Raw genomic sequence first — 20881 nt, forward strand, 5'->3', positions numbered from 1 at the left:
TGGCCCAAGTCCTTGGGCCCTGCACCCGCATGGGAGACCAGGAGAAGCACCTGGCTCTTGGCTTCAGATCAGCGAGATGCGCCAGCCGCAGCGGCCGTTGGAGGGTGAACCAACAGCAAAAAGGAAGACCTTTCTCTCTGTCTCTCTCTCTCTCACTATCCACTCTGCCTGTTAAAAAAAAAAAAAAAAAAGACAAAAAAAAAAAAAGTGGTTCTAAATGTTGACTATGATGTATGTGTTACAAGATCTAGGAGAGCTCACTCTTACAAACCGACCACTGTGAGGTTGACGAGGGGTTTATCCTGCGCAGTCCACAGTGCTGTCTGCTCTGGGCTGAGCCTGCAGCCATCTGCCATCTTGGAGCTAAAGGGTAAGGCCAGAGGGTCAGCTACACCTACTGCAGCCCTGGTCGATTTGTTTAGTGTCAAGGGGAGCAACCATAATCTGTATCGGGGCTGAGCAGGCCGGGGTACAACCACAACTGCAGGCTGTCTGGGTATAAGGGCTCCTCTTCCGGGCCCAGATGCCGGTGTCTGGCTTTGGCTCCATGTCCTGTCATCTGTCTTATTTGCATTAATCTCTCAGCCCTCAGTTTTATCCTGAAAAGAGAACAATGATGGTGTGAAGGGCTTAGAGCTGTCATGAGTATTAAAAATAATCCAAGGGGCCAGCGCTGTGGTGTAGCAGGTAAAGCCACTATGTACAATGCCAGCATCCCATATAGGCACTGGTTCAAGTCCCGGCTGCTCCACTTCCAATCCAGCTCTCTGCTATGGCCTGGGAAAGCAGTAGAAGGTGGCCCAAGTCCTTGGGCTCCTGCACCTGCATGGGAGACCCGTAAGAAGCTCCTGGCTTCGGATCGGGCCACCTCTGGCCATTGTGGTCATTTGGGGGAGTGAACCAGCGGATGGAAGACCTCTCTCGCTCTCTCTAGCTCTGCCTTTTAAATAAATAAATCAATCTTTTAAAAATATAATCCAAAAAGTCTGCGTGCAAGGAACAGATTCAGGTCCCAGCTGGCTACAAGTTTATGCCCCGCCCTTAAGCCCTGAACCTCACTTTCTCCTCTGTGGCCTGCACAGGTCCGAGTTACTGCTGGCTCCGTGCCTCTTTGCCTCCACCCACCCTAAGCCTCATCCTCACCTATTTGGAGCGGCTCAGCCTGGAGCTGCCACCCTGTCCATGTGACCTGTGTGGACACTGGCCACGGAGCTAACCTCCTCTCCTCCTATGCTGTGCTGTGGGAGTGCCCAAAGCCACTTTCGAGTCAAAGGCAGGCACACTTTGCTCACCCCATCAAGTTCTCAAGGCTCTGCTGAGAGCAAGGGTTTTCCAAGACTCTAGTTCTGCTTAGAGGAGAACCGAGGCACAGGCAGCAGTGATTCTTGGTTTCCTGCCTCAGCTTCCCTGGGTGAGGCGTCTAGTCCATTCCTGGTGTCCTGACCGTTACCCCGGGGAAGAGGGAGGTGCGCACTACAACTCCCAGAGATCTTCGGGTACAGGGGGCGGCCCCTGCCCGTGGCTAAAAAACTGGACCCGCCAATGGGAGCCCAGAGTGGGGCGGAGGCGGTGCCCGAGCGGGGCGTGGCTGCGGGGAGGCGGCGAGCGAGCGGCTCCGCGGACAGTCGAGCAGGAGCGCGGGGTGCGGAGAGCCGCGCGCGTGGAGAGAGTCCCGGGCGGGCGCCGCGGGACCTCGCCCTGCCATGGGTAAGAGGCCCTGCGACCCGATCGGGCCGGGGCTCGGCGGCCCCGCGGGGGAGGGGGGGGCGCCGGCTCTCGTGGCCGCCGGTGTGGCTCTGGAGGGGCGCAGCGGGGGCCGAGGGCGCGAGGTAGCGAGCGCCGTCCCCAAGACGGTCGCGGCTCGTGGGAGGCCGGGGGTGCCTACGCGCGCTCTTCGGGCATGGGAAAGACAAAGTTTTGGCGGCCGGGGGGCTTCCCGGGCGTTGATCTCGAAACTCCTGCCGCCGTCCCAGGGTCGAGCTGTACCAGCCCCGGAGGGTTCTGCCGCCCCACTTCCTGCTGCGGTTTCAATCTCGAGCGGGTCCGCTCATTTGTTGTGACAGCTGTCAGCAGCGCCGTCGCGGCCCCCGCCCCCGCGCCGGCCGGCGGTTCTCAGAACCGCCCGCGCCGCCGAGAAGGGCGCGTCCTGCGCGGCCGCGGGTTCCTGAAAGTGGCCGCGCGGGTTTTCAAGAACTCGCTCGAGCGCGCGGGGAAGATCAGTGGCGGAGGGGCGTGCTGCCACCGCCCGGGTGGACTCCGGGCTCCCTCCCCAGCGCCTCTCTCTCCTCTTCTCTTCCCTTGGCGGGTGGCGGCGGGGAGCCAGTGGGGCGGAGAGGGCCGGCGCGCAGGCTGCGAGCGCGCAGGGAAGGAGACGGGTGCCGCTTCGCGCTGAGCCGGACTCGGGCGCAACCCGGGCGCCTCCGCATGGTCTAGGGCTCGCCGCCCTCCTCCCCGCGGGCGCAGACCCCTGAGAGCTCCCGGCCCACCGCCCACCGTTGCTGGTGCCGGCAAGGAGGGGTCTGCGGGACCCAGGGGAGTGTAACAGGTGCTTCTTGCTTCCAAGCGAGCTGCACTGCTGGAAGTCAATGCACGAATGGGTGTGTGTGGGGGGGAGGGGGGGTGGTGTTCCTTGTGCCTGCAGGTAGCGCTAGGGCAGAGAAAGAACTGAGGCCGGGAGACCAGCATGGGTCTGGCAGTGGGAGGCCTCCAAGATCCCTCCCCTTTCCTCCTTAGCTCCTGTTTGTCCGCGCGGTGCCGTTTCGGACAGGTCACTTAACACCTTTCTCCATGGATGGGACGGACACCTAGGAAACAAGTCAGGGTGGCAGCTGCTACTGTGGGCAGGGAGGGCAGTGGGGCCACTCTGTCCTGGACTCAGTTCCTTAAGGACACTCCCAAGCTAATTAGAGAGGGACGGGGGGGGGGGCTACTTGGTGCCTCCGCCCCCGGCAACACCCCCATCTGTCTGTACCCTCTCAAGGCTCTTGGCCCCAGCTGCCCCCAAACCCTGTCCCTTTCCCGCTGTGAGGGAGGTGTTGAGGGGGCTGGGCTGTGGCGGATGCTGTGCCCTCCATCCTCAGGAGTCCCACGTGCAGCTCGTCCATCCTCAGCACTGGCTCCAAACTCTGCCCTGGAGCAAGGTTCGAGTGGCAACCGCCGGGCAGCCGGCTCCCAGAGCCACGGGGTGGACCGGCCGCTTCCAAGGCTGTCTTTGTTTCGGCTCCAGCTCTAAGAAACCGAAGCCAGCAACCTCGGGCGGGGGGTGGGGGTGGGGCCGTGTCTGCTGGTTGTTATTGAGGCCGCTGTTACCATTATTGTCGTAACTGACGCAGTGTTCCCAGTCTGTGACTTTTCATGAAAGGAAGTGGCACTTCCTTCCCAGCATGCAGAGGGGGTAAGTGGGGCGGGCCAGAGGAGGGGGGGAGGGCAAGGGGTGTGTCACACTCTTGCCTGGGCATCAGGGGTACCTTGGGCACAGGCCGAGGTTTCAGGAGCACCTGCCGAGGTGGGCAGCGGGCAGGACAGCAGGCGTCAGTCTCACCCAGGGGTGTGTGCGTGCAGACTGGGCTGTGGTTTGTGGCGAAGCCTCTTTTCTCGCTTTCTTCTGCTTAGAACCTTGGCCCATTGAGCGTAGCACACCCAGCTCACAGATGGGCAGACCGAGATACAAAAGTAGTGACTGGTTCAAGTTGCAGCTGTGCAGTGCTAGGGCTCTCACCGAATCCCCCTCCTGCCCCACTCTCACTGGACCCCAGCTGTTGTCTGGCAGGGTGGACAGAGGGCAGGCTCCTAGGCCACCGACTGCTCTATGCCCTATACCCACCGTCTTACCCCAGCTAAGCTCCTCCTCTGGGAACCCCCTGCCCCGCCCTACTGCCTTCACCTTCCTCCCAGGCAGGCTGAGCCCTGGCCAGGGGCCGGCCCCCGGCTCTTTCAGGCGACAGGTAGCGGTTAAAGAAATCTCAGTAGGCATCAGCAGTTCTTCCTTCCTCGAGTCTGTGAAGAGAGCACCTCCTATGCAAAGATGGTGGGGACCTCCTGGGCCAGGGCAGCTGGGCCCGAGGCGGGTGGGGGTGGAGGTCCCGCCCTGGCTGCAGCCTGCCACCTCGCATCCCACCACTAGGCTCACTTAGCAGTCGACACAGACCAGCTCTTGTTGGCAGAGTAATGGTGACGCGATGCATATCCACTTGGGGACAGCGGGCAAGTTTCTGCCCTCTGAGCTAGGAACTTGGGGTCTCACCGATCCCCCCAAAAAGAAGCCAAAACAACCCCAGATCTTAGGGTGTCAGAGCAGAGGGCTCTGGTGCTGAATCGCAGCCCTGACACTGGTGGGCTGTGTGACCTTAGGCAGGTTTCTGAAGCTGTCGTAGGCTCCGGTGCAACATCTGTTAAAGAGGGAATAACAGCCCCTGGGTGGCTGGGAAGATTCAGGAAGGCTGGAGGGGGGGGGGGGGGCAAGGTGCCTGCCCCGAGGCCAGCCAGGGTGTGAGGAGGAGGGGGGTTGGGTCCGGGAGCTGTTGGATCAGCTGGCATGCACAGCAAAGCTGAGAGCGGCCTGAGACCCAGATGACTTTCAGGCACATCCGGGGGTCCCGAACGGACCTCCCACTGCTGTGGTTTTAGGGTCCAGGGGTTGAGCTGGATTCAGGCACAAGCTATGAAGCTGAACAGAGATTAAGATTCATAACATGAGGAGGACCTGGGGCCATCCTCGGTCTAGAGTCCGTAGCCACGCCCACTCACTGCCTGGGGGGTGGGGAGACCTCCTCTCCTGGCCCTGATGCCCAGCCCCCTTGGGCCTCTTCCTAGTGGCGAAGGGAGAGAATCGCAGGGGGTCCATGGCGTGAAGTCTGACTGCTGATGTCCAGGGGCTGGCTAAGCCCATCTGTGAGCTGCACAGGGGCTTGAAGTAGGAGCCTCTGAGGTTGCAGAGGGGACCTGACTCCTCCGGGGCAGGTGGCCCTGAAAACACAGCTGCCATCTCTCCTCCAAGTATTTTTCTTTTTTGTAAAAGGTTTATTTATTTCTTTGAAAGGCAGAGTTACAGAGAGGCAGAGAGAGAGAGAGAGAGAGAGTTAGTTTTCCATCCGCTGGTTCACTCCCCAAATAGCTGCAATGGTTGGAGCTGTGCCGATCTGAAGCCAGGAGCCAGGAGCTTCTTCCCAGTCTTCCCACATGGGTGCAGGGGCCCAAGCACTTGGGTCATCTTCCACTGCTTTCCCAGGCCATAGCAGAGAGCTGGATGGGAAGTGGAGCAGCCGGGACTCGAACCAGCACCCATATGGGGTGCTGGCACTGTTGGCAGCGGCTTTACCTGCTATGCCACAGCACCAGCCCCCTCCAAGTATTTTTCTAAGTGTACACACAATTCGATCAGAACCTGAGTGGCATTTTTTTTAAAAGAAGTTCAGCTGGCATAGTTGGATAAGAAGGGTAATGATGGAGAGTTTCCTCTGAACAGTTTCACAGAGCCACAGCATGGGAACAGTGTGCGTGGACCCCAGCCTTCCCCGGTGCCACAGAGCAGAAAGCTCTGTCGCCGTGAGCACTGAGACGTGGGTAGGTCACACTTCCAGTCACTGGGGCCACCTCACCAAGGGGCCAGAACCTCTGAGTGATCCCTGTTCCATGCATTCCACCAGAGCAGATCCTAGGGATGTCAGAGCCAGCAACGGGCCAGTCCTCGCCTTTGGCATCGCACTGTTGCGGGGATGGGGAAGCCCGTGTCTGAATAATTTTCTGGCAGGGAGCAGAGACTTTGTCTCGTAAAACTGGTCCTCACAGGTAGGACATCTCAGGCAGCGTGCAGGAAGGGATTCCGACCCACAGACTGGAAGACCACAGTAACTCGGTGGCTCCAAGGCAGCAACAGCCAGGTGGGGCAAGGTGTGTGTGGGGCGGACGGGGCGGGGGAGTAGACTGGAGCCAGCTCCATCAGCCCCTCCCCTTGCCTGCAGAACCGGGAGAGGGCCCCAGCCCTGCCACTTGAGCCCCAAGTCAAGCGGTGCGAGAGCTGGGAGCCAGACAGCTGGAAGGCTCACCTCACATCCGTGGCAGCCTGTTTCAAGCTTATTTTCTGCGGTAGACCCCCCCCCCTTTTTTTTTTTTTAAGATTTATTTATTTGAAAGTCAGAGTTACAGAGAGGCAGAGGCAGAGAGAGAGGTCTTCCATCTGCTGGTTCAGTCCCCAGATGGCTGCAACTGCCGGAGCTGTGCCTATCCAAAGCCAGGAGCCAGGAGCTTCTTCTGGGTCTCCCACATGGATGCAGGGGTCCAAGAACTTGGGTCATCTTCTACTGCTTTCCCAGGCCATAGCAGAGAGCTGGATCAGAATTGGAGCAGCCAGGGCTCAAACCAGTGCCCATATGGGATGCTAACACTGCAGGCAGTGACTTTACCTGCTACACCATAGTGCCAGCCCCCATAGACCCCTTTTTACAAATGAGGATTTCCCTGGGGTTTGGGCCACAATCCCAAAAGACAGACACAATTCCAAATATGGAAATTTCCACAATCAAAATCCCTAAGGTCTAAATTTCTTAAAGTCAAAATCCTGAAAATATAGTTCTACAAAAAAATTTTAATGACTTTTATTTATATATTTTTAGAGCAGGTTTATTTGAGAAACATAAAAATGACAGAACCATTCATGGACCACTTTATGCAGTAACAAAGGCAATACAATAATATTTTTGTAAGCATAAACGTCTATACTTGCAACAGTTGCCTGGTATTTTAAACTGCAGATAAATCATATTCATAAAGATAAAGGTTAAAAAGTGGAACCTGGGGTCGGCATTTAACTTCGTGGTTACAGACACCTGTGTACCACATCAGACCATCTGGGTTCCACACCTGGCTCTGAATCCTGACTCCAGCTTCCTGCTAGTGCAGACCCGGGGGTGGTTCCAATAGTGGGGTTCCTGCCACCCAGGTGGGAGGCCTGGGTTGAGTTCCTGGTTCTTGGCTTCAGCTCAGTCCTGGCATTTGGGGAGTGAACCAGTAGTAGCTCTCTCTCAATAATTTTTTTTTTTACCTGTAAGAAAAAAATGGTGCAATGTGTGAAGCACACATTACTATGGTGGTGATTGTGTGTGCCCAGCTCTCTTACTGGAGGTATTTGCAAGTCTTTGACCTGCAATGTGGGATGGCCACTGTGGCGCAGCGAGTTAGGGCACTGCGTGGGACACCCACGTCCCATGCCACAGTGCCTGGGATCGAGTCCTGGCTTCTCCGCTTCCAGTCTAGCTCCCTGCCATGCGTCCAGAGGGCACAAATGGTGAGGAGATCTGGATGGAGTTCCTGGCTTCTGGCTTTGGCCATGTAGCAGGCATCTGGAGAGTAAACCAGCAGATGGAAGATCTCTCTGTCTGTCCCTCTCCGTCACCATCCCCTTCAAATAAATCAAGCTTTAAAAAACAAAAACAAATTTCCATGGGCCCACACCATATAGGCAGATGCCCAAAGAGCTGAAATCTCAAGAAATTTTCTCTTTCCAAAGGCAGATATGGAAGAAAATTATTTATTGAGGACATTTTACCAAATTCTAAAATTATTTATTTTAATTGAAAAGTAGAAAGAGAGAGGGAGCGAGAGGTCTTCCATCTGCTGGTTCACTTCCCCCAGATGTCTATAACAGCTAGGGTGGTGCCAGGCCAAAGCCAGCAGCCAGGAATTCAATCAGGTTTCCCAGGTCGGTGCAGGGACCCAGGTACTTCAGCCATCGCTTCCTGCCTCCCGGGGTGTCCGTTAGCAGGGAGCTGGATTGGAAGTGGATCCAGGACCTGAACTCAGCCCCTCTGATATGGGATGCGGGTGTCCCAAGCCAAACATCTGCCCAGAGGTTCACGATTTTTGCCTGCTTATATAATGCTCACACACAAAGCCACTGTTATGATAATGCTTTCACAGAGACGACTTTGCAAAAAAAAAAATGCATAAAACATATTAGAACTCTGTCTTTCTACCATTTGCACCATCAGTAGTGGGCACCATGCAAAGATAAAACACATAGCACAGTGAATGCGCAAAACTAATGTGGCCATTTAAAATAGTGGGGAAACACTTGAAAAAGAGAAAAAAGGAAAAACACTAAAAAGGAAATTTGACTTTCGGGATTCCAACGTTTGGGATTTTAGTCTTTTGAGGATTGAGACTTTAGGTTTAAGCTTTGGGGATTTCAATATTTGATTTTTTTTTAATATGGGATTATGATTGGCACTGGAATTATCTGGAGCCCTAATGTATGGGGCACGTTAAAATATTCATGGCAAATGGAATTGAAACATAAATTTTTTGTTGTAAAAAATGCTTTGGAGTCTGTGCATTTCAAAGAATTCATGAAAAATGTGTATTCTGAAAAACCTAGGCGTAAGTTTCAAAGTAGGTTGTTTTTGTACCAATATAAATTTGTCTTTGAATCTCACCTTCCATGAACTTTTTGAAGTCTGTTCGTATAAGTGATGGGGGCAGGGAGAGATCGGGGCAGCCAGGGACAGGACAGAGGGCAGCCGGAAGGAGGGGCGGACCCCTCTCGCCGCACACTGTGACAGTGGACCGAAGGCCTGCGGTGCAGAGGCCATGCAGGGTAGAGAGCTTTAGTCCTGGCCAGGGGACAATGGAGGCTGAGTTCATCTGGGGACTCCGGGAGAGAGAGCAAGCGAGAGAGAGTGCCTCCCTTTGTGGCTGCGGGCACAGGCTCTGGTCCCTTTCCCATCTGGGGTTAAACAGCTCCGATGGGTGACCTCCTTTCCAGGTAACCCAAGTGCCTGACTCCAGGAGGTGTGCCTGAGAGTGCAAGGGACCAGAGAGCCTCTGGGCCCCCGGACCCTCGGCCTGGCCACCCCTGGGTGATCCTAATGGGCCTTGGTCCAGCCAACTTATTTTTTGGAAGCCAAAGAGGCAGCAGCTTGCCGGCAGGTTTGCAGGAGGGCTGCAGTGAGCCTGGTCCCACTCGGGACCTGATGGAGGGAGCCCTTGGATGCTGGGGCTCTGGAGCAGCCGGAGGGAAGGGAAGGAGGCTGTGCAAAGCAGGCGGGCAGGCAAAGGAGAGCTGGCAGGGAGAGTGCTCTGGCAAACGGAAGACCTCAGGATTTCACAGTTCACCAAGACTCCAGGGCCTCCCATTTCACAGAAGGGAAGACTGAGGCAAAGACGCCCGAAGACTTGGTTGGAAAGGCCACTAAGTGTGGTTGAGTCAGTTGCACCCAGGGTTTCTGGAGGCTGGCCGAGTCACAAATGGTCGGAAGCCAGCCCCAGAGGGTGGCCTGTGGCTCCTTCTCTTGAACAGCCTTGGGCTGTCATGTCTCATTGGGCCCATGGGAGCTCCCGAGGTTTGTGCACAATGGTTTCAGCAGCCCCTGGACTGCTCAGACAGACCTGGGGTGAGGTCCTGCTCCCCATGGGAGACTAGCAGCTCAACCTCTCTGGCGTTAGTGTCTTCTAACTAAGCAAAGAACAGACGTGACAGCCCAGGACCGCAGGGCGGGAGCGTGTACCCCGACAGCCTCCCGAGGGTCAGCCAGGGCCAGCGAGGGCTGCTGTTCCTGTCCTTTCCCGGCTGGAGTGGAGGGGTTGTCTCTCAGGTTCCCGGCAACAAGGATGTCCTGAGCTGGATGGAATGAGCAGTACGGAACAGTTCATGCTAGATTAACAAAGAAAGGAAGAAAGGTTGTGGAAAGAGGTGTTTTCCTGGTCTCAGATCTGCTGCCAGCTGAGCGTAGCCCCAGGCGGTTTCCAGTAGTTGCGCATTTGCAGCCATCAGCAGGACAGAGCCGCTGGCTCCTGCTGCCCTCCGTGCAGGGTTCCAGCCTACCTGGCACCTACCGTGTGCGTGGGAGCTTGGCGGCCGCAGCAGGCTCTCCAGGAGCCAGACAAGCTGCAGGCACTTCAGGAGCTGAGGGGCAGGAGTCTGTGCCTGGCTGGGGCCGGCAAAGGCCACGCCACAGAAGGGACTTGTCAGCAGAGACATCAAGGGTCCCCAGGACCCCTGCAGGTAGGGGAGCACGGAGCCCGATTAGGGGCAGTTAGAACTGTGAAGGCTCAGGGGACAGCCGGACTGGGATTCATGCCTGCATTGTCCCTGGAGGAGCCACCATGCAGGCAGCCCCAAACCCACGGTGCAGCTTCCCGACTCGGGCTGAGCTGCTGCAGATCCTCTCCCCAAGCACCATGGCCCAACCCCAGCCTCCCCCAGCTGGACCCCAGGGTGGGTTAGGGTTTTCTTTAAAGATGTGGGGAGAGGGCTGGGACCCAGGAAAGGGGCACAGCAGGTAGAGTCAGGGATGAGGGGAGAGGAGGGCCCCAGCCAAGGTGAGCCTGTGAGTGTGTGTGGTGCTGGGACACAGCCCACGTGCGGCCAAGAACAGTGGGCAGAGGACGCGTGCAGGAGGCAGGCATGGAGCTACCCCTCCCCTGGCCAGTCACGGGTGGGGATCTCTCCTGGGCCACCTGTTCCTCCTGCCTGCATCTCATGTACACTCTTTCTGTCTCCCCTTTCCTCTCTTCCTTGTCTCCTAGCAGCGCCCCCTGTCAAAGGGAAAAGGAAGCAGTCAGAGGAAGGGGACCCCCTAGACCCACCTGCGTCCCCTAAGCCCTGTGGTGAACACAGCAGGAGCCAGAGCCCCGTCGGACTGGAGGTGAGTTGGTTGAGTCCCCTGGGGTGTCTTCCCGCCATCCTCAGTCCAGGAAGCACCAGGAACCTTCGCCCCTTCAGCTTTGCCACAGGGGCCTGGGGGCGCTGGGCTTGTCTTCCAGGAACCCGAAGTCAGGTGTGACAAGTCAAGAGCAAGCTAAGGGCTGGCGCCGTGGCTCAACAGGCTAATCCTCCGCCTTGCAGCGCCGGCACACCAGGTTCTAGTCCCGGTTGGGGTGCCGGATTCTGTCCCAGTTGCCCCTCTTCCAGGCCAGCTCTCTGCTATGGCCCAGGAGGGCAGTGGAGGATGGCCTAAGTCCTTGGGCCCTGCACCCGCATGGGAGACCAGGAGAAGCACCTGGCTCCTGGCTTCGGATCAGCGCGATGCGCCGGCCGCAGCGGCCATTGGAGGGTGAACCAGCGGCAAAAAGGAAGACCTTCCTCTCTGTCTCTCTCTCACTATCCACTCTGCCTGTCAAAAAAAAAAAAAAAAAGAAAGAGCAAGCTAAGGAAGCAGGAAGGCAGCGCTGTGTCTGTGGCAGCAGCCTGGGGTTGGGGGCCAGACAGCGGATTCCTCCCACGGCCAGCAGTCTCCGCACATCCCCAGCCACCCCCCACCCCAATGCCTCCTGTTCTTTCCCCAGGACTCCCCCGAGACAGGCGGGGAGCGGGAGGAGGAACAGGCCTTCCTGGTCAGCCTCTACAAGTTCATGAAGGAGCGACACACGCCCATCGAGAGGGTGCCCCATCTCGGCTTCAAGCAGAGTGCGTCCCTGGGGTGCAGGCAGGGAGGGGGGCCCAGCAGGAGACCCCACCCAAGCAGGCAGGCACCTCCCCACTCCCGGGCGACCTGGGATGCTGCCAGCCCACAGGGATTGCAAATAGAAAGAATGCAGCCTTCAGACTCAGGGCTGATAGTGGGGGGCCTGGATGTCCACCCTTGCTGGCCACGGCCACCGGTGCCCAGGGCGCAGCCTGCCCTCCATGGCGGAGCCTGGGTCTGGTGCGTGCTGACCTGGGTGACCGCGGCGGCTGCAGGCAGGAGACTGACTGGCTTGCCCCTCTCTAACCTCCAGTCAACCTCTGGAAGATCTACAAGGCCGTGGAGAAGCTGGGGGCGTATGAGCTGGTAAGGAAGGTGCCGCGGGCCACCCCGTGTGGTGTCTCTGGGGCTGGGGAAGGGGGTGCGCTGGGCAGAGCTGACCCTGCCTCCAGGAGGGAACAAGAGCCAGGATGCCAAATCCCGTCCCTGCTAGCCGCGGGGACTTTGCTGCTCCAGGCTAGTTCCCCTCTCTCGCCCATCTGCTCTGCCCTCCCGTGCTCGGACAGCTGCTTGGGCCAGCAGCCGGGTAGCCCCTGGGAGGGAGAAGGGACGGGTGCCAGGTGAACCCCTCCGGCCCGCCTTCCAGGGCTGGAGAAGCAGCTGCCACACTCCTGTCCGTGAGTGGGGGACCGGCGCCCGGAGCGCCCCGCCGCCAGGGGGCATCCGCCGCACCCTCACAAGGTGTCCCTGCAGGTGACTGGCCGCCGCCTCTGGAAGAACGTGTACGACGAGCTGGGGGGCAGCCCGGGCAGCACCAGCGCCGCCACGTGCACGCGCCGCCACTACGAGAGGTACGCCGGGGCGGGGGGCGTCGCTGCGGGACCCCTGGTGCGGGCAGAGCGCGAGGCGGGGCTGGATATGCCGGTGCCCCTCTCCCCATCACCCGGGGCAGGGTGTCGCGTGCGCATGCGCCGGAAGCCTCCTGCGCAAGGTGAGGAAGCCCCCAGGTTGGCTGTGTGCGGTCAGGGCGGGCACGCTCCTCTAAGTGGCGGCGGGGCAGCCAGGGGCCTTGGAGGAAGCCCGGCAGGGGCCCTGGTCTCCCGGCGGACACCCCTGGCTCCTCCCCAGGCTGGTCCTGCCTTACGTGAGACACCTGAAAGGCGAGGATGACAAGCCGCTGCCTTCCTCCGAGCCCAGGAAACAGTACAAGGTGGCCAAGGACTCGCGGGGCGGTGACAGGGCCCCAGAGAGGCCGAAGAAGGCGGCCGCAGCGGCGGCAGTGGCAGAGAGGCAGGTGGACCAGGTGAGCCCCTGGCCAACACGGGCCACCCTGTGCCCAGCCTCTTATAGCTCCCCCTAGTGGAGGGGATGCATAGCTCCCTGCTTGGAACACCAGGAACCCAGTGTGAGGGCAGGACATGGAGGGGCTCCAGGTATCCTGCAAAGGGTTGTGCTGTGGGGTCTGGGGTCCCGCCAGCAGCCAACCCACCAGTCCTGTGTCTCAACACTGCCGTGTCCACTCGGGCAACAGGGCCCCACTGGAAACTGCACACAGGTGCTCCAAGGGCTAGTAGGGGCCCCTGGGTGGCCCGATGAGACCCTGCTGCTTCTGGCGAGTATGGCCCATGCCCAGACCTGAGGCATGGCTTGTTTTTCTTGCAGGTGATGCCAGGAAAGACCAAGGCCGATGCCACTGAGCTGGTACGCTTTTCCAGCCAGGAGCCTCCCAGGGACAGCACAGAACAGCTGAGCCCAGCCCCGGGGCCCGCTCTGCCCTATGTGGGTGCCAGCAGCTGCCCTGAGGCCTACAAGCGACTCTTGTCCAGCTTCTACTGCAAAGGGACACACGGCATCATGTCACCGCTGGCCAAAAAGAAGCTCCTGGCCCAGGTGAGCAAGGCGGGGGCCTTGCAGTGCCAGGAGGAAGGCTGCCGTCATGGTGCTGGGGGCCCCAGCGGGGAGCCCCAGGGGACCCCAGTCTTCCGTCTCTCTGAGAGTCCCCGGAGCCCGAGCAGGCCGCCTGAGAATTCGGGCCATCGGCTGAGCCCACAGGAGGGACCACAGGCCCCTGGAGGCAGCCCCAGGGAGGAGGCGCAGGCGGGCCCGGTGGTCACGGGCTGTTTCCACGCCTACCCCGCCGAGGTGCTGAAGCCCGTCAGCCAGCATCCCAAAGACTTCTTCGCCAGCCTCAAGGATCCCGGGGTGCTGCTGGGGCCTCCCGGCCAAGAGGAGGGGCCGCCGGCCAGAGAGCCTCGGCCGATGTGGGGCGGGGATGCCAGCCGGCCTTCGGCGTTCCACAGAGGCAGCTCCGCAAGGGGCAGCTTCTACCCCAAGCCCAAAGCCTGCTGGGTGTCCCCCATGGCCAAGGCGCCCGCAGAGAGCCCTGTGCCCCCGCCCGCGCCGCGCAGCAGCCCAGGCCTTGGCAGCAAGCGCAGCCTGGAGGACGAGGGCTTCGCCCGCGCTGGCAAGAAACTGCGGGCAGTGTCTCCGTTCCTGAACGAGGCGGACGCCAAAGAGGGAGGGGCCAAGGCCGCTGGGGGCGTGGCCGTCTCCTGCTTGCTGGGCCCCGCCCTAGGGCCTGCGCCCCCGGAGGCCTACAGGGGCGCTACGCTGCGCTGCCCGCTCAGCTTTGCCTGCGCCCCAGACCCCGTGAAGGGCCAGCTCGCCCTGCCCTTCAGCCCCTTGGTCATCCCGGCCTTCCCAGCCCACTTCCTGGCCACGGCGGGCCCCTCGCCCATGGCTGCTGGCCTGATGCCTTTTCCGCCTGCAGCCCTGGACGGTGCTCTCCGCCACAGACTGGGCCCGGCTCCGGCTGCCTGGCCCGTGCCTCCCGTGGCCACCTACGCTGCGCCCCACTTCTTCCACCTCAACACCAAGCTGTAGGTCAGAGCCCACGGGCTGCGCTGAGCACCCCCTGGCCTGCCCTGCGTGCTCTGGGCCGGCGGGATGCTGGCAGCCAGGGAGACACTGGGAAAGCTGACTTGGGCTCAGCGAAGTGGCGCAAGCCCAGGGGGCTGGCACGGAGTGGGCAGCTCACAGCTGGCGGCCCCAGAGCAGAGGCCGGTGGGGATGGGGGTGGGGTGAGGGTCCGAGGAGCCGGGCAGCAGCTGGGGCATCCAGGCTGTCTCTGGGAAAACGCAATAAAGACTCGAGTGTGCTTCTGCCCAGCCTGAGGTGTGGCCCTTGGCCAAAGCGGGCACAAGAGATGAGGTGCCACCAGCACGCCCAAGAGCAGCCCTGGAGCCTCCACTGGCCTCCTGATGGGGCTTTGCTGTGTATCCTGCGCCTTCTTCCTGGTGCAGGTGTGGATCCGAGGCTCCGGGTAGCTCAGGGACTTGCCCTGGGCGCGTGAGTAGCAGGACAGAGCCGTGCCTTTGCTATGACCCCAACACTGAGCTGAGCCACAGGAGCCCAGGGCCTCCAGGTGGCTGTTGGCTGCACTCCCCAGGGGCTGAGGCTGGCTGGGAAGTCCGGGTTGGTCTGCCCTGGTGCTGCCCGCTGCCCCTGACCCCACCTGGTGTGGCTGCTGTGCTGGGCTGACACAGCTGCAGGTGCCTAGAGGGAAGAGGGCAGTGAGGGGGCCAGGCCTGACCTGGGTATCTGCTGTCAGTGAGCTCTGGGGGTCTTCTCTGTACCTGGTCCAGCAGGGCCACAGGGGACCCTTTGCAGCCTAGCAGCCTCCTTCCTGTGGGTGCCGGGTGGGGAGCGGGGTGCCTTTCAGAGCTGCCCGTCCCCTTCCCTCCCCAGCGGCCGGTTTCAGAAGAGCTTCACACCTGGTCCTGGAAAAGCTGTGCCGCTCTTGGCCAAGTGGATGTCGGAGTGGCAGGTGTGTGTGTGTGTGTGTGTCGAGTTGTGGTTGGGGGACGGGGAGAAGACAGGAAGGAGGCAGGTCGGCAGGTGGCCTTTGACCCGCATCACTGGGAACCCCCCCTTCTGTGCCTGTGAAGGGAGCTCAGGCACAGGCACCCTCGGGAGGACGCCAGCGATGGGGTGGCGGCAGGGTGGCCGTCACCACCGTGTGGGCACTCAGGCTCAGCAACAGCATCCCCTGAGTCCCTGCTCCCTCCTGGGCGGTGCCAGCCCTGAGCTACCGACTCTCCAAGCAGCCACGTCCCACCCGACTCCCTGACCTGCTGGAGTCTCCATGATTGACAAAGCAGGGGGTGGGGCAGGGGAGGGCTGAGCCCTGCCTGCTCTCCAGGCCAACGCCCCAGCCACTGGGCTGTAGGTCATGAAGTCAGATCCCCGCTAAGGGGGCTTGGGGGTGAGAGCTACCTGTTGTGTGCTAGATCCTGCCTCAGGTAGAGCAGGGTAGCTGGGGCCCCTGCATCTGCAAAGCAAACAAAGGTGGGCAGGTGGCTGGGTGGCCCGATGGCAGGATCTGGACACAGATGGCTCAGTGCTGTGATGGTGGCGCCCTCTGGAGGCCTGGCCTAGGAAACACCTTGCGTCGGGGCTGCAGAATCCTGCACTGTGACCAGCCAGGAGCACGAGCTTCCTGGAAAGCTGATGGCACTGGGGCCTGCAGCTCCAGTGCGCTGGTGACCCTACACGATTCTTCCCACTCACCTCTCACCTCCCCAGGGGACAGGTTCCCTGCCCAAGTACAAATGAGGACACAGCTGGGTGAGGTGCCATTGCTCCAAGATCATGACCAGGATGGCCTGGCTGGCCGGTGCTAGTGCGCATCCTGTAGGCTCCCGGCTCCCTGCTTCCTCAGGCAGGTGGTCTTGCTTCTCATATCCTTTCTTTGGGGGCACCTGCCCACCCCCAAAACACTGCACTGGGGGACAGCACCTATGCTTGGGGCCGTCTGTGGGACCCCTTGTGGCCTTGGAGCTGCTGATGGCAGCGGGAAGGGGCGACCATGCTGCTCTGCATGCTCCCGGTGCCTTGTCCTGGTGATAGCTTCAAGGAGGCCATGCCCCAGGCGGCCGCCAAGTGCGTGTCCAGCAAGGACTTATGGACAATGGAATGAAAAGAGGTTTTTTTTGGTGCAAGGAATTTGGAAATCCCCACTTAGTTTTTGAGAAGACACGTCTTCAAGGGAATTCTCAGCGCTCTCATATCCTACGCCCCGGGCGTCCCAGCTGCTGTTTTAGGAATCAAGCTGGAGGCTGGTGCGTGCTTTAACAGGTTAATCCTCTGCCTTGCGGTGCCGGCACACTGGGTTCTAGTCCCGGTTGGGGCGCCAGATTCTATCCCGGTTGCCCCTCTTCCAGGCCAGCTCTCTGCTATGGCCCGGGAAGGCAGTGGAGGATGGCCCAAGTGCTTGGGCCCTGCACCCGCATGGGAGACCAGGAGAAGCACCTGGCTCCTGGCTTCGGATCAGCGAGATGCGCCGGCGCCGGCGGCCATTGGAGGGTGAACCAACGGCAAAGGAAGACCTTTCTCTCTGTCTCTGTCTCTCACTATCCACTCCGCCTGTCAAAAAAAAAAAAAAAAAAAAAAAAAAAAAAAAAAAAGGAATCAAGCTGTATACAGCTGTGAACAGAGGCTCGAGAGCTTGCCTTCCTGAAGCTGGTCCTTAGACCCTGTACCCATGTGGGAGAATGGATGAAGCTCCCGGCTCCAGATCGGCCATTGCGGCCATTTAGGGAGTGAACCAGTGTTGGAGGTCAACATGTGTTTGCATTTTAAAATTTTATTTGCAAGACGGACAGATCTCCTGTCTGCTGGTTTATTTCCCAAATGCCTGCAACAGCTGGGGCTGGGCCAGGCCAAAACTAAGAGTTGGGAGCTTTATCTGGGTCTTCCAGGTGGGTAGCAGGGACCCAACCACTTGAGCCATCCTGTGCTGCCTCCCAGGATGGACATCAGTAGCAAGCCGAGCCTGGACTTGAACCCAGGCATCCTGATATGGGATATGGGCGTGCCAAGCAGCATCAGACCCCAGTTTAACCGTCTCCAAGCATACAGTTCAGTGGCATTCAATGCATATGCACAATGTTAGGCAACCTTTTCCAGGTGCCTGGTTTAAAACAGAGAGGTCGGCGAGGCCCCCTGGAAGGCGGTGTTGAGCCGTGGCTAGGGGGAGGGCAGAGGGAACAGTGAGGATGGAGACCCAAGGTGGCTGCCAGTGACCAGGCCCAGGGAACTGAAAGACTGGGAGGATGGTGGACACAGGTGGCTCAGGCCATGGGGCACCGTGGGGCAGGTGGGCTTCTCTTGGAATGAGATGTTCCCGGGAACTGGGACAGCAGGCAGCCATAGGGGAGACGGAGGGACGGCAGCATAGTCCGGGCGCAGGTCTGGGGTGGATGGGCTGTGGAAGTCTCTGGCCCATGCTACTTTTTTGGTGCTCAGAGAAGGAGGTGGGGACTTGGGGGGGGTGGCTTGAGGAGGGAGCAGTGACATCAGTGGAACACGGCCACACCAGACCATGCCCTGGGGTGTGTGGAAAGCAGCAGGTGCCACTTGAGGTTGGTGGCATGTGTTTCGGTGAGACCAGGCCACCAGCTGGTGCAGAGCTGGAATAGGGGACAGCTGGATTCAGCCAGGGGAGTCTGATGAGGCAGAGAGCAGGGGCTTGGGGGGGCCCCGAAGTCACCACAAATGAGGACAGCAGCAGTGGGCCAGGGCTGGGGTCTGCAGCAGGAACCCCCTCGGGGAAGTATAGCCTCCAAGTGGCCCACGCTGAAGGGGGCTGCAGGGGCCCGATGTGGCAGGAACAGCTGGCAGAGAAGGCACTAGAAGGGCAGCTGGGAGCCCAGGAGGTAAGGGAGACAGTTCCACCGTTTCAGCAAGGGCAGAGGCTACCAATGATGATAGGCTTAAATATTTTTAATTTAGCTTCCAGCATTGAAGAATCGGGTTTCATATTAAAATTGCGACACAGGGATTTTCTTTAAAAACTGGAATTTCTGGTACAGGGGCCACTTCCTGGAGCTGAGCAATGGCTGCTGCCCCTGGGACAGGGTGCTTGTCCATTCCCCAAGATCCCACGTGCCCTCTGGGCCCTAGGCCTGAGGGACCCGCCCTCTGCCTTGCCCGGGTCCTGCCGGTACTCGGACGCTAGGCGGCGCTGCGGCTCTTTGCTATCGCCAGATCGGCTCAGGCCGTCGCCTAAAGCGAGCGACTCCGTGAACGTGGCACCTGCAACGGGATGCAGTAGGGTCACTGCGAGGCTGGCTGTGCGCCGCACTGGGGCGGAGTCGGCAAGGGGCGCAGGCCCCTCAACAGTGCACCTGCGAAAGGAGCGCGGTCACTTCCAGCGTCCGTGACTCAGAGCCACCAGGTGTGGCCGGGCGAAGGGCAGGTGTTCCCCGAACACACCCCCAGTCCCGCCAGGGGAAGAGGCCCTGGAAGGCCGACTTCACCTGCCCGCAGGAGGAAAGGAGTTGCGGTGCTGGAGGGACAGCAGGGAGAACTGAACAGCCTGGCAGGGCAGGGCACCGCTCCCACTCCGGCCCTCTCTGCCAGCCAGGCAGCCTGTCTTGCATTCTCTGCTTCCCATTGACACCATCCTGGTAGCTTGCACCAGGCCACCCCCCAGAGTCAGCAAGTGGAACTCTCAGGACCCCTCCCTAGTCGCTATCCCTAAGGCCAGCAGAGACATCCTGCAGCAGGCCATGGCCAGAGGACTCGGCTCTGTGAGAGAGAGTGTGTGTGTCTGTAGCCACTCTGGGTGCAACCAGGCACATCCAAGCCCTCAGCTGTTCTCTGGAAGTGAGTCACTGTGACCTAAAGCCCTGTGGGCATTTAGTGAAAGTGCTTTGTAAACTGAAGTTCCACCGAAGGTGAGTCATCCCCTTCCTCCCACCGGCCGTGGCCCTCCCGTGCCCTGCCTGCTACCTCACCCCCTTTGGCATTCCTGCCTGCCTGTGCTGACCACCACCCTCCTGCCCGGCTTCTGACTCACAGGCTCCCTGACCTCTGCGCATCCTGTCTGTGTCTGGGTCAAGAATTCCCCCCAGGTACCAGTTCTGACTGTGGTTGTCTGCAGCTTTTGGATGGCTCAGTGTTGAGAGTGATGCAAGTGATTAGTAATGTCTGCCACGGCCACAGGAAGGGGCGCGGAGGCTCATCTGCCACATGGGTGCCCCCTCCATCTGCAGGCAGCGATGATGTAACCAGCGCGTGATGACAACGGGCTGTCAAGTGCAGGTCCTTGACCTCACGGCCGCCCCACAGCCCTCGCCTGTGAACAGGCTGTGGCTGGGACCACATCTCTCGCCCACGAGCTGCCCAGTGGGATGCCTGAGCAGTAAGCAGGGAAGCAGCCTCTTGGGAGAAGTCCAGTTGGGCTGCTTCCTCCTCTCTCCCTTCCAGCCCCTGGGAAAGAAAGGAAGGAAGGAAGGAAGAGAAGAGAGGAGCAGGGAGAGGAGAGGAAAAGCAGCTTGCACAGAGGCTGGGTGAAGAGGGGTCACCTGTGCGCTACACCAACAGTGTCACAGTGAGCACGGTGCTGCAAGCAGCAGCCAGACAGGGATTTTGAGGACAATACTGCCTCAGTGGAAGCCTTTATTTTCCTTCAGTTTATTATTACTTTTAAAAGTCAGAGTTACATGGGACGGGCACGTAGGTTAATCCTCTGCTTGCAGCGCATGCATTCCATATGGGCACCAGTTCTAGTCCCGGCCACTCCACTCCAGTCCAGCTCTCTCCCTCTCACTGTTTGTAACTCTACCTCTTAAATAAAATACATAAAATTTATATATATATATATATACACATAAGTATATAGAGAGTTACAGAGGCATATATATATATATACATATATACATATACATATATACATATACAAATATATAAAGAGTTAGAGGCAGAGAGAGATCTTCCATCTGTTGGCTCACTCCCCAGGTGGCTGCAATGACCAGCGCTGAGCCAGGCTGAAGCCAGGAGCTTCTTGGGGGGCCTCCCACCTGGGCGGCAGGGACCCAAATATCTAGGCTACTCTCCGCTGCTTTTCCCGGAGGGGAGTGGGACTGGAAGTGGAGCAGCTGGGACAAGAACCAGTGCCCATATGGGGTGTCAGCGCAGTAGGCAGAGGCTTTACCCACTATGCCATGGTGCCAGTCTCTCTCTTCCACTTTAAATCCGCTGAAGGGACTGCTTGCCTTGGGGGGTGTCCAGCTTCCTTGATTCTACTCCTACAGGGGGAGTCCACAGTCCCCTGGGAAGTAAACTGCTGGTGTGTGCAAGGGCATGCACACACACGTGTGTGAGCGTGTGTAAAATGTGCAGCTCTAACAGCAAACACAAGATGACTTACTTGCCCTCTTCCTTCCCACGATGTCCCTGTATTTCTTTCTTTCTTTCTTTTTTTTTTTTTTTTTTTTTGACAGGCGGAGTGGATAGTGAGAGAGACAGAGAGAAAGGTCTTCCTTTGCCGTTGGTTCACCCTCCAATGGCCGCTGCGGCCAGCGCATCTCGCTGATCCGAAGCCAGGAGCCAGGTGCTTCTCCTGGTCTCCCATGTGGGTGCAGGGCCCAAGCACTTGGGCCATCCTCCACTGCCTTCCCGGGCCATAGCAGAGAGCT

General features: G+C 59.3%; 1 protein-coding gene across 2 annotated transcripts; it reads left to right on the forward strand.

Annotated features, from left to right (window-relative positions):
• The first annotated feature begins 1623 nt into the window (after window positions 1-1623).
• Window positions 1624-14567, forward strand: ARID5A (AT-rich interaction domain 5A). 2 transcript variants are annotated; one of them, XM_062208760.1, is made up of 7 exons: window positions 1624-1707; window positions 10525-10640; window positions 11281-11401; window positions 11713-11765; window positions 12153-12250; window positions 12528-12702; window positions 13062-14567. In XM_062208760.1, the coding sequence occupies exons 1-7, from the start codon at window positions 1704-1706 to the stop codon at window positions 14280-14282; spliced, it is 1788 nt and encodes a 595-aa protein (XP_062064744.1). In that variant the 5' UTR covers window positions 1624-1703; the 3' UTR covers window positions 14283-14567. The 2 variants fall into 2 exon arrangements, with proteins under 2 accessions (XP_062064744.1, XP_062064743.1); XM_062208759.1 differs by having other exon boundaries at window positions 1633-1707; window positions 10522-10640.
• The last annotated feature ends 6314 nt before the right edge of the window (window positions 14568-20881 follow it).

The sequence above is a fragment of the Lepus europaeus genome, chromosome 13 (genome assembly GCF_033115175.1).
Source record: "Lepus europaeus isolate LE1 chromosome 13, mLepTim1.pri, whole genome shotgun sequence".
Taxonomy (NCBI): Eukaryota; Metazoa; Chordata; class Mammalia; order Lagomorpha; family Leporidae; genus Lepus; species Lepus europaeus.